This window comes from Falco biarmicus, chromosome 5 (assembly GCF_023638135.1).
Source record: "Falco biarmicus isolate bFalBia1 chromosome 5, bFalBia1.pri, whole genome shotgun sequence".
Taxonomy (NCBI): domain Eukaryota; kingdom Metazoa; phylum Chordata; class Aves; order Falconiformes; family Falconidae; genus Falco; species Falco biarmicus.
Genome location: NC_079292.1, coordinates 43,104,674 through 43,121,559, shown reverse-complemented (window position 1 = coordinate 43,121,559; position 16,886 = coordinate 43,104,674). Strand labels below are relative to the sequence as shown.

Genomic DNA, 16,886 nt, shown 5'->3' with positions numbered 1-16,886 from the left:
CAAGGATTTTCTTTTTTAATTAGTTCTCTCTGTTAAGTTTCTATAATTGCAGATTGTTATAAAATATATTACTTTGCCTTTTCTCCCAGTCTGTAAGAGAGTTTTAAGTAGGTGTCCTGAATGATTCTTACCTGAGTTCGAGCTGAGATGCGAAGTCAAGTATGCTTCTGTTTTAAAAGCATGCTGTAATCTTTCGCCTATCCAGGAATGACATACACCAAATATCTAGTACTTATTTAAGAGTTTTTATAAGATTGCATACTTTATTTATTTTCTTGATCTATCCTTAATAAAAAAAAACACCAAATAAAATATTCAAGAATACTTTTATAAATTTTCAGTGAAAATTTATCAATGTATTATTTAAAATCAACCATTTACTCTAAATAAGTTAACTTTTGTTTGTCTCTAATAGTCTTTAACTGCCTACAGTGTTCTGTTTCTTTGGCTACTAACTGATTAAATCATTTATATTAATGTTCTTTTCAGCTGCTCCCCCAACTCCAGCTATCATTTACGGTAAACTAATACAAAGTTTTCTTACTACATGGTCTGCCAGATATATTTCTCATTTGCCTATTGCAACATGCAACATCTTTTCATTATTCCCCTTTCTCCTGTGTTTGTGTGTGTGTGGTTTCATCCCATTTTACCAGCTGCTTCATTACTGGAGTACTGGACTTTGGAATTGGACAGTGCAGGCTGCTTTGTGTTATAGGGAATAAATGATTTTCAGAGATAAATTATTTTTAATGAAGTTCAGTTACAGTGTGATAATATTTTTCTCATAAAGTACACTGTAATGCAAATCAGTTACATAATAAACGAAAGATCTAAAAGGTAAACCCAGCTGTGTTGAAAGCTAATTCACTATCAAAGAACTTGCACCAACCAAATTATGGCATGTTTTTGCATTGCTTTTGATGACAGATTTGTAGGCCTGATGTAATGTATTTCATAGTTTGTCTTCATTTCATTTCACTCATAAAACGGATAGGACCGTATTGACCAGTTTGGTTTATGATTGGTGAACTTGCTAATAAGGATTTTAAAATTAAAGCTGAGATTACCCCAAAAATCTGACAGTCAGGTACAGCCTTAAATTTGACAGTACGCAACCTTTAATTTCCTAGCAATTTTCTGATTTTGTGTTTTAAAATGCAAGATAATATGCCTAAGACACTTTTAGGTATGAACATCTTAAACACTTTTATGTAAATCCTATCATATTCATTGAAAGTGCTTATGTATTCTTAAAAGAATCTACCCATTAATCTTGATTTTAGTGTAACAAATCATACAATGAATTATTTCCAGGAATTTGGAATGGATGATTACATCTTTATGCATTATAAGGATGTATATTAACAGCTTGCATGATATTTCAGGATTTTTTGAAAGTACAGGAAAAATAAATGACTTAGTAACTTGCAATTAGTTTCTATTTGAACTAGTTTTGAATTCACATGCAAAACATTTGTAGTGATTCTAGAAAAGCTTCTTTGATATGAATGCTTTATTTTCCATCTTTTATTAAATATTTGTAGTTACAATAGATAACCACCCATCATCATTCAAAGATAAACTAAACATGCATTTCATAATTCTATGAATCTAATTACATTTTTTAATCATAGTTCAATTAGATAAAATCAAATACAGATTCTTGTTAATATATAAAAGTTTCCAGATACATCAGTTCTCCATTTTATCTTAGTTTTGTAGTAACTGCATGCTAATGGTCATTAAGTCATGCTTACATGAGTAGATCTGTCCAGCTGTATTTGTGGAATTCTTTTGATTGGAATGTAAGGATTTTTTCAGCGATGAAACTACGTGTTCTGGTGTGATTATTTACTTTCTGTTCGTTTGATTTACAGCTCGGCCTAATCCACCCTTTGACTTGGAATTGACAGGTCAGCTAGAAAGAAGCGTTGAACTCTCATGGATACCAGGAGATGAAAATAACAGTCCCATTACAAGTATGTTTGTTTATATTTATTGCACCACATTAATAGCATTATGTTAACTGTTCTCAGATGCCAGAGTGTTCTGAGATGAATTTTTTGTGCAGCAGGAACAAGGGTAAATTTATTTGCCACAGTTGCCATTTATTTACATAATAACAATTCACTGAATGTCCTCTACTGTACAGCCAAGCAGAAAGACTTACTGCCCTAAAGAGTTGGGCTTTTGATCCAAGAAACTGTGCTAGTTACCACAGAAGTTGATACTGATATGAGCTCTGCCTGACAAGGTCCAGTCTTACAAATATGTAGAGAGGAGACTTGTTCATTAGTCGTATGCTTCTGAAGGAAAGTGCTACTGACATCTTGCATTAACTCATTTGTATTTGTATTTGAAGTAGCATCAGTGCCGGTATATTTAGAGATATCTATCACTACTGATACAAAAGCGTACTCTTCATGAAAATACAAGGCAGTAGTTTTTCTGTTTTTTACTAGTCCAGACAGTTGAAAGCAATAAAGCATTCCGTAAGACAGAGAAAGTAAACTTCTGTAAACCTTTGGGACAGGAAATTGATCTTAAATGCTATTATTCCTCCCAGCAAAACATAATGAAAGCTGCTCTTGCTTACATTGAGCAGAGGGAGTGGAGGGGGAATTTAGGAGGGAAGAAAGATGTTAGTGGAGGGGGAATTTAGGAGGGAAGAAAGATGTTACCGTTTGTTTTCCAAAAAATAATAGGATCAGAAAGACTTTTGGAGCAACTTTTTCATTATGAGAACTTAAGGTAATTATTTTATTATTTATGCAGCGCATTTTTAGTTAATAACTGCCACAAGTTACCAAGACCAGTTTACATGTTATATTTGGAATGAATGAGTTAGGCTGACTTACGGAGTGTTGCTGTCCAGGGTCTGTTGCTGGTCAGTATCAACACCAAACACAAACCATAAGGATCAGGCATCTGAAAGGAAGTTTTGTAAAAACAGAATTTCACAGATTTCAGAACACATCAAAGATTTTGGTTATGTTTTAATAAAACACCAAGGGATTTTGCTGAAGTTTTACACTTCCAGACTTACCTCATGTATATAATCTAGTAACATACTTAAAAAAATATGTAATACATATAAGTTTAATGGAAGTAGTTGAACTGCATTCAAGTTATGGCTTCTTCATATACTCTTGTATCAGTATTTTCATTTTTTTCCAGACCGAAGACACAAGCCTTGCCTTCCTATAGGAATGAAATCACACTGTTTCAAAAGAGATGATACTAGGTGGTGTTGGCTCATGTCAGAATTTCTCTAGAAGTGAGATATTGCATGCACTCTGATATTGGAAATTGAACTCTTCTGACTAAATAATGCTGGATTAAGTTATGGTACAATTTGTATTGCTGCATGGTCCCGCAAGAGCCTGAAAAATAAGGCATTTGCTTCATAAGTAAGCCTGTTATTGCTGCTGCTGCTATCACTTCAAAGCGCAGATCAAGACTCAAGGATAGTACTTCATTATGAGTGATCCCTTTACACAAGTAATATGACTGACATGCTAGAATCTCTCTGAAAGCTCAAATAGAATTTTTTTCCTTGAAGTCTCCTATAAATCGTTCTACTAGAGTTGCATTCTGCTAGAGTTGCATGCAGAATGCTAGTTACTGGAGAAGACAAAAAGCAGTAGTGAAAACTTTGTGGGTGTGTTTTTTATAATATTCTCACCTTTTCAACAAGTCTTTTGGTCCAGAAAACATCCCATCCCAAGACCTTTATCTCCAAGTGGACAACACCAGCTGTAACTCAGGCAGTAATTTGGAGCAGTTCTCCCTCTCTCTTACTACTTGGGTCAGGAGGAAATCTGCAAGCCTGAAGTTCAGAAAACTATGATTAGTTCTACTTACATATTTTACTTTTTGACAATCTCGGCTCTTCAAATTGTTGTGCATTATTTTTATGTGGTACTGTAAGTATTCAAAAAGCAATTTCCAGATGCCCCTCAGAATTTCTTTAGTAGTGCAAATAGTATGTATTTGGAGTCATATTCTGGCTTCTTGTCCACAGCTATACATGAGATAGGGGGAAAATTTTGTTACACAACACAAAAGCATTTGATGCTTATGTAGATTTCATATATCTAAACTTAAGGTTCCATGGAATGTGCTCAGACTACGCATTCTTCTCCCATATATTTACCATATCCTAAAAATTCCTATTAAGTGTTTCAAAATTTATATCTCATACCTAAGAGCAGGAAGCTTTTCCAGCTGTTTCACAGCTGAAAAAAATGTCCTTTTGTCTTTGATAATGAATATGATTTTATTTTTGAAGTTTTACAAACCTATTTATCCCTGAGGATATATAGTCTGTGAGGACTTGACAGTAATCATTGTAATGTTCACACAGAGAACTCTCGAGAAATTTAGCTTCTGAACATACATTCCTTGACTTAATTTGAAGATACTGAAAAGTGCTCTTGTAAACCTTTCTCAGGTGTTGGTTCTTGACTTTAAATAGTTTTTCACTAAGCCAGTCTCAGTGGGGAAAATGGAATACTCAGAAAGTTTTAGTATTGTACACGTACTACTTACTGTCAACTTGATACAACTAAGACCAATATATTTGTCAGCCAAATACTGCTTTTACATCAAAATTCCAATCTTATCCCACTTTCTTGCTGTGACAGCTGAAGAGTTCCCATTACATTAAAATCCGGTACCTGAGAGAGAGCTCTTGCAATAATGTGTTACCTGACAGGTAGCTGCATTAATGAGAATACCAAATCATAGAAGTAGAAATATTTCTCTTCCATTTCTACCTAGGCAGTACTTTTGAGATCCACATTATAGATGTGTGTTCTGGTTTATGTACTTATATTTCAGTTTCCATGATTTTAAAAAATGTTGATTGGATCACTCCCTTCTGAGTAGCTCATTCAGAAATGCCTACACTGATCTAGGAAGGTGTTGCAAGTTTTGACATAAAGTTGGATTCATTATCTGTTTACAGACTTTGTGATTGAATATGAAGATGGACTGCATGAACCAGGGGTATGGCACTACCAGACGGAAGTTCCTGGAACTCAGACAACAGTACAGTTGAAATTGTCTCCGTACGTCAACTACTCATTCCGTGTCATAGCTGTCAATGAGATTGGAAGAAGTCAGCCGAGTGAACCATCTGAGCAGTACCTGACAAAATCTGCAAGTAAATAGCGATTCCTGCTTACCAGTGATTGATTTATACTACAAATGGTGTTGAATTTGCTTGGAATGCAAACAGAAGTCATTCTTGTTCATGTGTAAATATTTTATTTTTAGACCCCGATGAAAATCCTTCTAATGTACAAGGGATAGGCTCAGAACCTGATAATTTGGTAATAACATGGGAGGTAAGTTTGGTTTTTTTCTGAGGTTTCATTTGTTTGTGTTCAGGTCTGTGAGTAGCTTTTTTTTTCAGAAATAGTAAAGATCTAACTGTGAACATGCTATGAGAATACTCAATGCGTTGCTTGCTTAAAAAATTCTTGAAAGAGTAAAATCCAGACATTTCCCCATCTTCATTTTCAGGGAAAAGCTGCATGCGTTATGGGAAAAAAAAATAAAAATTACGGTGCCGTATTTTCCTTGAGTGATTTCTCAAGATAAGCCATTAATTTGGTAATACAGGATGTTTTGCTGCCAATTTAGGAAAACTTAAATATGTAAATTGAAGTTTATCTCAAGTAGAGTCTTTTTCTTAGAATGAATTCTAATGTGAATCCTAATTGTACCCTCAACTTTTATGATACACTGAATTTTTGTGCACTCTTCCACTAAAAAACTTCCGTGGAAGAGTTTTCTCTACCATGCCCTTACCATAACGACAGGCACTCAAGGAGAGCAATGTAAAACCAATTTCCCATCCCAGGCAAGAAATATTGTCTAGGGAACACTGTTTATAAGTAGTTGGTGTAAGTCTGTTTTTCCATTTTCCATTTCTTAAGAAATATTTGAAAACAAAATATGTATACAGAAATCACAATGTATGGTTGCATAAGAATTAGCCAGGATCACCATTCAATGTGATTTTCACTCATGAATGAAAAGCAGCTGAACTGATCTCCTGTAAAAATTGCATAGCTTGGACATTTCAGCAGTGCTTCTCTGTCACAGAACACAGGGGTAAATTTTCAGTAAAATTCTGAAGAAGAATGAGTTTATTTCCTTTGTCACTTTGGATTTTTCAGATGCTTCAGGATATTTTTTTAAATATTTTTTTTATTTCAGTCTTTAAAGGGTTTTCAGTCTAATGGACCAGGGCTTCAATACAAAGTCAGCTGGCGTCAGAAGGATGTTGATGATGAATGGACATCTGTTATAGTTGCAAATGTATCTAAATATATTGTGTCTGGTACTCCAACTTTTGTTCCCTATGAAATAAAAGTACAAGCTTTAAATGACCTGGGATATGCACCAGAGCCATCAGAGGTGATTGGACATTCAGGAGAAGACCGTAAGTTTTATAGTTTGACTCAGTTGTACTAATTAAAAGCAACAAAATGTGTAACCTAAGTAGGTATTTACCATACTAAAATATTGGAGATGGGGGATAGTGGTTATGTTTTTAATTAAAATGAAGTAATTTTAAGATAATAAGGCTTCATAATACTCTGTAGTATTAATCCTCAGGTCAGCTTTTTAGTGTAGGAACATTTTAACCTAATCCTTGAATGCAATGCAAAAACTCATTCTGAAAAAGTGTGTTCGTATGGTTTCATATTCTAACTAGGCACTTGTTGCATCCTTTCCACACAGTGCCGATGGTTGCACCAGGCAACGTGCAGGTTCATGTTGTTAACAGCACATTAGCAAAGGTGCATTGGGACCCAGTTCCGCTAAAAACTGTCCGAGGACACCTTCAAGGGTACAAAGTAAGTACAGTCAAAAGCATTCTGTTTCTCATTTATTAAAATAGATCACTCTTTCTATATGATATTGTATCGAGATTGAAGTAACTGGCATATGAGAGGACTCCTGCTTTTCAGTGAGCTCACAAGTTTTGCTGACAAGAGCAACAGCATTGATACCATTCATTTAAAGTTCAGCAATGTTCCAGCCTTGCCACACTAGCCTCGTGACATTGTCCTTGAAGAAAAACGGGATGTGTTTGCAATTAGGTTTCCACACATCATACAGATTTAAAAAATGATAATATTACAGATCTTATTCTAAAATAATATTTAGAGGGTAAGGAGAAGTAGTTTCTGTAGGAGTTTCTTCTAGGTCTAATGCTAAGGTTTCTCATCTTCTGCCGTAGTATGAATAATCACATCTTTAATTCTGAGTAACTGGCCGCTTGCTGCCTTATGCTGGGTGCTGTGTCTTTTTGGAGGCCAGGAAAAAGCTCAGTTTAACAGTTCAATTTAAGGAGATAGGAAATGGCAGAAGATTTGGAGTGTACATGTAATTGAAGGAAGCTTAGTGTAATACAATGTGCTGGCTTTGATTACTGAGAAGGCTGTGTTGGAGACAAAAATGCAGTTAATAGAGAATGGGAGACAGAAGGACTTCAGGGTTAGAAACTGGGGGAACTGGTGTCCCTGGAGGACAGGGAAAATCTGATGGCAAAAGTTGCTTCAGATGTTGCACTAGAAACCCATCAGAAGAAACTTAGGAGTGGAAACTGCAGAAGCATGTTAAATGTTTGTCTGGTAGATGACAGTCTCTTATTAACCTGGTATTTCACACACAAAGGGGTAACCAAAAGAAAGCATCCTTTAAATGAGGATTAAAGAGTAACAATATAGTGAAGTTAATACTTATTATTAATCAAGTTACAGCAACACTAATATTTACCATCCAAATCACCAAATTTCTCTTAAAGATTATTAATAATACAAAAAAATCCAGACACCAACATCTGCCCATACATCAGGTATTCTCACCCTTCAAAGGCATGGTTACAGTGAGCTATCATCCCAAGTTTAGATGGAGATTTCTTTTTCCTTAGGCTCAAAGTCTCTGAGGGTTATTTTCTGTCCTGTATTTACTAATGGGTTGCAGACTTTCCTATCCAGTTGGTGTGAGGAGTTAGTTAAGCCGTGATTACTTCTATTGAATGTCTTAGTCTTTCTCTGTATACAGTATGATTATTTTTTTCCTCTGGGAAGGAGAACCACACAACTGCACAAAGCTAAGTAAAACTGAAGCTAAAATGTTAGTCAATGATCATAAATAAAACAAGCTCAAGACCACAGTTTTGACAGCAGACCTGACCACACATTATGGCTAGGACAAATATGACAATGGTATATCCTTGAATAAGTTCCAGATGCAAAAAAAGTTTCTTACATAATTTTTGCAGATACAACTAAATCCAACTAAAATAGGTCGAAAGCTAGACGAGGCGTGACAAGTCCCTAAGACATGGTGGATAGTTATTATAAAGCTTTCTCTGAATACAAGCTGAAAAATTTTCTTGGATGCAGAGTATGCTTTAAGCATCTCAGCTATTAATATAGCTTACAAAGCACATGACCAGCTCTTTTTAAACACATAGAAAATCCTACTAGCAAACTCAGGCTTTCCTGATTAATAAAATTATTTCAGACAGTAGCCCAGTATGCTGTGTTGCATTAGGGACACCTTTCTTAATAAGAGGGGTATTTCTGTAAAGAGTCACATCCTGAAGACAAATGTATGAACAAAGCAGGAAGACATCTAGCCAGCAGCAGTCTACAGCACATCACTCATATTTTGCTTTTTTATTAATCTAATACTCGATACACTGTGGTACTATGAAGTGTTTCAAACCTAAGAAGAAATTTTAAAAAGAATTCTTTTCACTGTTACTGCTGCCACTTTTCCTGTTAATCTTACAAATTCAACGGTCAGTCAATACAGTACGTGAAAAACGTGATGCAGTCTCTTTTATTGTCATATTTCTCTTCCAAATCACTGCTTATCAGGCCCAACTTATTAAAGCTGTCTTAATTTCAGCCTGACTAGTGACAAGTGATGACCCAACTATAATAACATGCTTTGTGAAACGTTACCTGCTACCAATTCTTAAAATATCATGAACTATACCTTACAAGTTTCAATACTAATAGTATCAACACTTCAAGCTTTTGTTAGCTTGTAAATGGCTTTCTACACTAGGTGCTAGGATGAGAGCTACAGGATGACGGCTGGTGGTGTTGAAAAACATTAACTCAAGCCATATAAACCACAGTGATATTTAACAGTGATTAGAGTGAAATGGTATGTTGTTAGCAATAGAAAGCCGGTGTTAGCATAACATTGCTTTATATGGTACCTAGCTGGGCTTTGTAAGTCTTGAGAGTTCCCTTTTTTTAATTTGTATGTGAAACCCCAGCTTCCTGGGTTAAAAAGGTGTTTTGTAGTTGGCCTAAATGGAACCAGAATTTTATCTATTGCTTGATCAGTTTTAGTGTGTGATCATACATGAATGAAGATTGTGCTGTGAAAACTGAACAATGGTGTAATTGAAGGTGACAAGCCTAGGAGTAACATACGTCTTTGTGGGGTCAACTGTTAATATCTTTACAGATATCATGGTAGACAGACTGTGCAGTAAAGAGAGTGCAGTCAAGGTAATTACCTCTGAGGCTCATCTGTAGTTTCTTAGAAATGCAATCAGCAAATGGATACCAGAATCAGCTTTGTGATCTGATCTAATTGTCACATAAATGGAGGAATAGTCTTCTTGTCCCTAGTTGGAGACCATTCCATGACTTAATCTCAGAGTCCTTTCAGAAACTGCGGTTTTTTCCAGTCCAGACAAATCTTTTGGTTTCTTCCCCATTTAAAAATACCTACTTGACTTCCACATCACAGGGAATAGCATGGTCAGGTGTGAGGCATAACAAGGTGGCAAAGTGCAAGTCTGCTTTGGTAGATGTGTAGACATCTTACTGAAAGAATGGGTGTATGAATGAGTCCTGCTTCTCAGATGGACTTGCTAACATGAGAACCATCACATACTAATGCAGTTCCAAACCAAGACTTGTGTTAAACTTGCTTTGAGCATTAGGAGAACTGGGAGGTGATAGTCTTCACCCAGTTGTGTAGACATGACTGTTTCTGGACAAGGTCTGTTTCTGGAGCTGGAAAGCTCTATGCTGTGTCTTACCTGAGCTTATTAAAATTACAATTATTCCTACCTATAAGTAATGGATACTCATGGAAAAGCCTGGAGTTTGTAAAATCAGAACACCTAAACACTCACTGTAGATTTTCTTTTGTCTTTAGGTTTACTACTGGAAAGTACAGAGTCTATCCAGAAGGAGTAGGCGGCACGTAGAAAAAAAGATCTTGACTTTCAGGGGGAACAAGACTTTTGGAATGTTGCCAGGGCTGGAGCCCTATAGTTCTTACAAGTTGAATGTTAGAGTTGTTAATGGTAAAGGAGAAGGACCAGCAAGCCCAGACAAAGTATTTAAGACCCCTGAAGGAGGTATGAAATGAGAAAGCTAGAGAATAAACTTAAATGTTGTATGTTCAGAAATAGGGCACTAAGGGTGTAATTGCTGAATTTGCATCTTGGATATCATAAAATAATAGTCTGGCTCAATACAATAATATTCTTAAGAATTAATAATTCATGAGGTCGTTTAAGTTAATCTACTTTGTATTTACTGTATGTTCTTCTTAAAAGTTCCTAGCTCACCCTCCTTTTTGAAGATTACTAACCCAACATTGGACTCTCTGACTCTGGAGTGGGGTTCACCTACCCATCCAAATGGTGTTTTGACATCATATATACTGAAGTTTCAGCCAAGTAAGTTAATTATGAATATATAACTCTAACTTAGAAAATATGTTAACCAAATAGGAATCCATTTCTTAAGAAAAAATCACATTAGGTTTATAATGTAGAAAAGATACGACTGCATTGTAGATGTCAGGTTTGAGAGAGTAATGTATTTTGACAATTTGGATGACTATTTAGAACACTTCACTTGGTCAAGTACAAGGTTAGCATTTTTCCATTACTTTTATTTCTTCGGACCATGCTTTACAGAAAAATGGAGGTGAAGTCCTACATCTAATTGACAGTCAATTAGAAGCAAGATACTACCACTTACAAATCCTATATTCTAACTGCAGAGAAAATATCACTAGAAGCAGGTCAAAATACATCCAATTATATTGTTTCCTGCTTCTTCACTTTTCACAGTATTTTAATTGTAAAATAAAAAATTCATAAATGTGCCATTTGCTCATATCAGAGCTATAAATCACTTCCTTAGGATCCCCATACCACTGCTTGCTTACCCAGAAATTTGTCAGCAATGACACTGCTGACTTTGTGCACACACAAAATTTAAGTTTCATGTGCATGGAACAGATTAAGGAAATTTGTTTTCTTTCACTTACCAACTTCCATCTTCCTTGACATTAGATACAAGTCACTATAGTAATTTTTTTTCCCTAAGCCTTCTGAATTTGTTATGAGGCAGCTAGTTTAGAGTTTTTAATGATCAGTGTTTCAAATGCATGTGAGTTCACGTCATTTGATGTGGACTCATTTCACGTCATTTGATGTGGACTCAGTTGCCTTGGATTCAGATATTTACAAGAATGGAACTTGAACTTAAAAAACATGTTAGTATTTTCCTATCCCCCAGTTGAATTTTAGCCCCTCACGCAGATTCTTTTACGCAAAGGTGGCTTTCTTTTGAAATTGTAGATTATCATTCATATAACCTGAAATAGAATGATGCAGCAGACAAACCAAATAAATACAAACAAAAAAACCCCATTCTAACATGATGACAATGTAGGCAATTTTCCTAATTCTTTTTTTTTTTCTTTTTTCTTGTCACGACAGTTAACAACACACATGAATTGGGTCCCTTGGTAGAGATAAGAATTCCTGCCAATGAGAGCAGCTTGATACTAAAAAATTTAAATTACAGCACAAGGTACAAGTTCTACTTTAATGCACAAACTTCAGTTGGATCAGGAAGTCAGATAACTGAGGAAGCAGTAACAATTATGGATGAAGGTAAGATGGGTATGTATAAAGAAAAACTCCTGAGTTTAAAAAACATTACAAGTTTTATTAAAAGTATTGCTACTACTACCTTCCATTAAGGATAAGAAAATCTCCTCCCCCTCCCCTCTTTTCATGTGACATAAGGAAACAGCTCCTCATAAATTTTTTTCTAGAGCTTTCTTAACTGTATTATACACCAATGAAAGATTCTAATTATTCTTTAAGTAAAGATGTGCAACGGTTTTCTACTGTAGTGGAAGCCTCAAAAGAGGTGTAAAGCCCCTCCTTTTCATATAAACTTACAAGTTCTAAGAGTTCAGCTTTTTTGGGCTTCAAATTTTCATGTACCTTTACATTTTAAGTAGTCTTTCTCCTTTCGCCTATTCTGCTTCGTGTACGTGGTCTAGTCACAGAGAACAATACTGAAAGGATGCAGCTTTATGACTGGAAGGAATTATTTCTCTTTTAAGGTATGCAACAGCTTCTGTGAGGTCCTAAGTTTTTTTCACAGAGCTGGCAAAAAAGCTCTAGAAATAAATTTGTCATCTGTGGCCCAAGTAACTGGTGACATTGTGTAACATTTAAAAACTCTTTTAAGTATATTGTTCAATCCTGTCACTATTATTTTTACATTTATAGCCATTCTAGATTTCTGATTTTGGCAGTTCTTTTGTTGAAAATTTTATTTATTTAATTTGAAAGTTTAATAAAATAGGAGTAATTTAAAGTAAAGGGGAAACTTGGGGGGAAAGTATTTTGTGATTTTGCACATCTTAATATTAAAAGCCTATTTTGATACCATCTTTTCACCTATTTTTATGCTTAGTAAAATTACAGTTTATTGGAATTTCTGTCGCTGAGTTGATATGCAATGCAATTTCTCTAATAGTATATTAAATTTGCATATGAACTACATTTATTTTAAATTGTGAATCGTAACAAGCATGAGCAATAAAATTTTGTAAATGCACGTATATTACTTTTTGTCTTGTAATAGTGTGTCAGTGTTCAGCATAAGCAGGTTCTTTCTAATTTATTTGAATGAATACATTTTATCTAGTCTGCATGCTTTTCTGGTTTGTAATGAAATTGTGTATGTATGTTCCCTTTGGTGTTGTATCTAATTATATAGTGTTCCTGTTCTTGTTTTCCTCCATTAAAGCTGGTATTCTCCGTCCTGCTGTAGGTGCAGGCAAAGGTAAAATGAAACTGCATGATTTGTTAATGTGTGGATTTTGCAGTGTTGCAAATGGGGAAGTTGCAGTGGTAAGGACAGAAAATCTTGGACTACACGTTACTATTCAAAGTGTTAATCAGTGCTGGAAGAAAACATTTGTGGGTTTTGTTGGTTGGGTTTTTGGCTTTTTTTAAAAAGGAACCCAGAATGCTTATTAATACCTTTCATCTGTTTATTTTGCCACAGAGTTCCAGGGGAATTCATTAGCTTAGCTTCAGCAAAGTCTAATTATTTCTGAATGTTTAAGAGACGTATGTCACTGTCATAAGTATTCAGGATCCAGGTGCACTAGCATTGATTAGCCAGAGTAGAGGAAACAGCTTTTTTGCAAAGGAGGTTTTTTTACTGCCTGTGCCATGTGCATTTTTTGTTTTAAAAGAGTAGGTGTGTTCTTGTTCTCACTGTTGATTAATGCTACCCATTTGATCACATTTGTTTCATTTGCAAGCCAACTGTGCATAGGAGACAGATGACTGACAATACCCTCTGTATACTTCTCAGTTCACCTATCAGATGGAATATACAGGCAAATGGCTTCCTGCTGTCTTAGGTTCACAGATCTTGTGAGTGAGTGCATGAGGATATTTCATTGAGTGGAACCTAATATCATCCTTATTCTTGAGTTCAGTAATTTTTAGTTCTTTATGATGCAGTTCTTCTGTCAAACAAGGTGTTCTTCACATTTTTGCACACAGTTTTTATTAATTTTGATACTGAATTTCACTGTCAGAAGCAAAGATTGTCCTGAGGACTGTTAGGTAGCTATGAGTCATAAAGGTGTCTCTATACTTATGTGTCATTCTATCACAGGGAACTTATTAACGCTAGTGAACGTGTGCTTCAGATTGTCAGACCATAAACATCCCAAATCAAACTCTGTACATGAAATACCTAACATTTTTTACAAACTTGGACGAGACAGCATAAATTGTTTTACATATATTTTCTTTCCACGTGATGATCAGGTGTTTTGAATGATAATAGCAGTAAAAAATGGCTTAATTCACTCAGTCTGATATAATCGGACCATATATATATGTATGCATGCATTTGTGCATATATACTATACATGTTTATGTAGGTATATATGTGTATTGTAATATCACATGCATTTCTGATAAGTGTATGGAGTTGTGAATTTAGTTTAACGACAAGTGTTTCTTACCAGTTTTTAGTCTAGTTGTAGCTGAGGAGTCAGCACTGATTGGAACAAACTGGCTTGTAGTCCTGGACATTAACAGCAGAAATGTAAATTAAGTTCTCATTATTTGCAGTCGACTATCAATACAACTCATGCAAGGAGAAATGGATTCTCTGTGTGAAGCTCAGGTCTAATTATAGCTGTATCACAGTCTGTGGCTAGCAGAAAGCGTCTTATTTGTAAGATCAGCTGGAGCAGCTCACATTTCAGAGCTGTCATCTCAGATTCTCTGAAAACCAAGCAGATGTCTTTGTTTGGTTCCATGTTGTTTATGGTTTCAAAGTTTTCACATATTCCTGTAGCATCTAGCTCTTACAATTGCAACGAAAACTTTGGAACTGCAAACAGGACGGAACTAAAGCCATGACATCTGTTAGGACATCTGAGTTGCCGCAGGTCTGAGATGAATGTTCTCAGTGATTACTTAGATTAACGTGTTAACTGTTTCACTACTGATCAGGGACTATGAGGAAGGAAAAGAAGGATCATATTATCAAGATCAAGTGCAAAATTATTTGGTCTCATGAGTGGGTGGATTTGGAAGACAGAGATACTCAGCCCACTCAAGAAGAAGCTGTACCCAGCAGCGACTTTTTACTCCTCCATTAAGTGCAGGAGGGCCTATATGTGTATACAGTTTTTACTAATGTGGACCCAAAGCCAAACTGAGGAGAAGGTGGCATTTAGATATTCCCAACCTTTTTGTGATCTGTCAAAAACATCTCAGGTTTTTGTTTCGAAGGGCAGAACTTACCAGAAAAAATTAATTACCCTTTCTCTTTCAATTTGAGCACATTCACCTTGGAAGTTAAGACAATAGGTCCCAGATTCATCCAACCTAAATTGCACTGAAACTTCTGTACTTCGTGTTTTCTACTGGCTAGCTGCCCCTGAAGACCTGCAGCTCTGCAAGTCAGAAACATAAGACACAAGGTCCTGGAGGAACTCAAATTGTTTAAACCTGGGCGAGCTGTGCCACTTGGGATATATTTGACTATATATATTAATGTGCAGAGGGAAATATTGCTACGGTAAATCCAAGGATCTTAGAGAGCCTCAGTATTTTTATTGTAGTTCTGAAATACATTCCCTGTCTCCTGGCAGCATGTGTCTTTTGCTATCTTTTTACACAGGCGTTGACCCTTCATTGTGTTTTACTACTTTAAAAACAATGAAAGTAGCCACAGTCTGCTTACTGCTGCACCTGACACTTTTAGTAAAACTGAGTTTGGCTGATTGCAATGACTGTACTGGTATTAAGTAAAGATATCCAGTATATTTTAGACCAGTAAGGAGAGCAGCAAGTTTTGTGCATTTTTCCCATAAGGCTAAATAGCAATTTTAGATGAAAACATGAAATATGAGGTCAAAGATAAAACAATCATTTTTTTAACGTAGCTTGAAGAGAACTTAAAAGCTCTATTCAAATCAGGGACAATATATGGAGGAAAGGATTGTCTCTCTGTATTATGGGCACTGTCCTAATAAAAAAAGTTCTTTAGGCTGTGCCATTTCATTAAACAGCAGAAGTGCAATTGATCTTGGCAATTTACAAGAATTGAGGGGTTTTTTTTCTTCTCTAAGGGAAACTTAACAGATGAGATCCGTGTCATTCTCTCAAGCCCGCATGAGTAAATCATGAGGCACACTTTTATTAGATGGGCAAGCTATCCTGTTATAGCTGATAATTTTTTAGCTGATCTTTTTTCCTTTCCAATACTGTGATGTTATGAATGACTTAAATTTCATGCAGTTATGCATTGCAAAGAAAAAATAATTGTTTTTTCTTCTTAGCAGCCTGTATTCTAAATGTGTCTCAAAACTGCATATGTAAAACATAACGTATTATACACAGTATTGGGTAAGCAGTACGCATTTATATTGCCATTTATGTATTGACATCTAACGACAAGCATGAGGTGACAGAGGTGTGAAAAAAACTGGGGAATAAGAACCTGGTTACATGTAAAATAGTTATAGTAGCAGCTGGAAAGTGACTCAGGTGATCAGTGGAATCAAGTCTCTTCTACCCTTTTCATTAGAAGTTTTAAATAACCTGTCTGTTGAGTAAGGAAGAGAATATAAATTTGGCCAGTGGTAGAAATAAAAGTTGCTGGTTAAAATAAACAGTCACAGGGGCTCATTACTGTGTTTGTTGTAAGCTGAAGTGTAAGGAGTCACAGCATGATGTGTCAGTCTTGTGCCACAAGCCTTCTTGTTTCACTTTTCAATTTCTTTTTTATTTAGTCAAGATTTTTATTTGAAAGCAAGGTCTTGCAGTCTGCATGCGCACAGACACCAGTAACTGGCAGTCCTCAACTGCAATTAAAATAAGGTTGTGGGACCACAGTTTCCTTTAATTGAAGCTAACGCTCCCTGCCAGTGTGTTACTTAGTCTGGTCTGCCTTCTTGATGTGAACTTCATATCTCAAGTACTATTGACAGAAATACTTCTGTTGCAAGGGAGAAAAACAAGTAGT

At 35.6% G+C, this 16,886-nt stretch overlaps 1 protein-coding gene across 27 annotated transcripts in view; it reads left to right on the top strand.

Moving 5' to 3' along the window:
* The window catches only part of NRCAM (neuronal cell adhesion molecule), a 166,117-nt gene that overhangs the window by 122,233 nt on the left and 26,998 nt on the right, over window positions 1-16,886 (top strand). For 11 of the 27 annotated variants that reach the window (XM_056341512.1, XM_056341520.1, XM_056341515.1 and 8 more), the window contains 10 exons: window positions 490-519; window positions 1,881-1,982; window positions 4,973-5,170; window positions 5,284-5,354; window positions 6,232-6,457; window positions 6,760-6,875; window positions 10,219-10,423; window positions 10,625-10,747; window positions 11,801-11,977; window positions 13,131-13,166. In XM_056341512.1, coding sequence (XP_056197487.1) covers window positions 490-519; window positions 1,881-1,982; window positions 4,973-5,170; window positions 5,284-5,354; window positions 6,232-6,457; window positions 6,760-6,875; window positions 10,219-10,423; window positions 10,625-10,747; window positions 11,801-11,977; window positions 13,131-13,166 — 1,284 coding nt within the window. Of the gene's footprint in view, window positions 1-489; window positions 520-1,880; window positions 1,983-4,972; window positions 5,171-5,283; window positions 5,355-6,231; window positions 6,458-6,759; window positions 6,876-10,218; window positions 10,424-10,624; window positions 10,748-11,800; window positions 11,987-13,130; window positions 13,167-16,886 lie in introns of all 27 variants that reach the window. The other 16 variants (XM_056341521.1, XM_056341517.1, XM_056341523.1 and 13 more) reach the window with 5 other exon arrangements.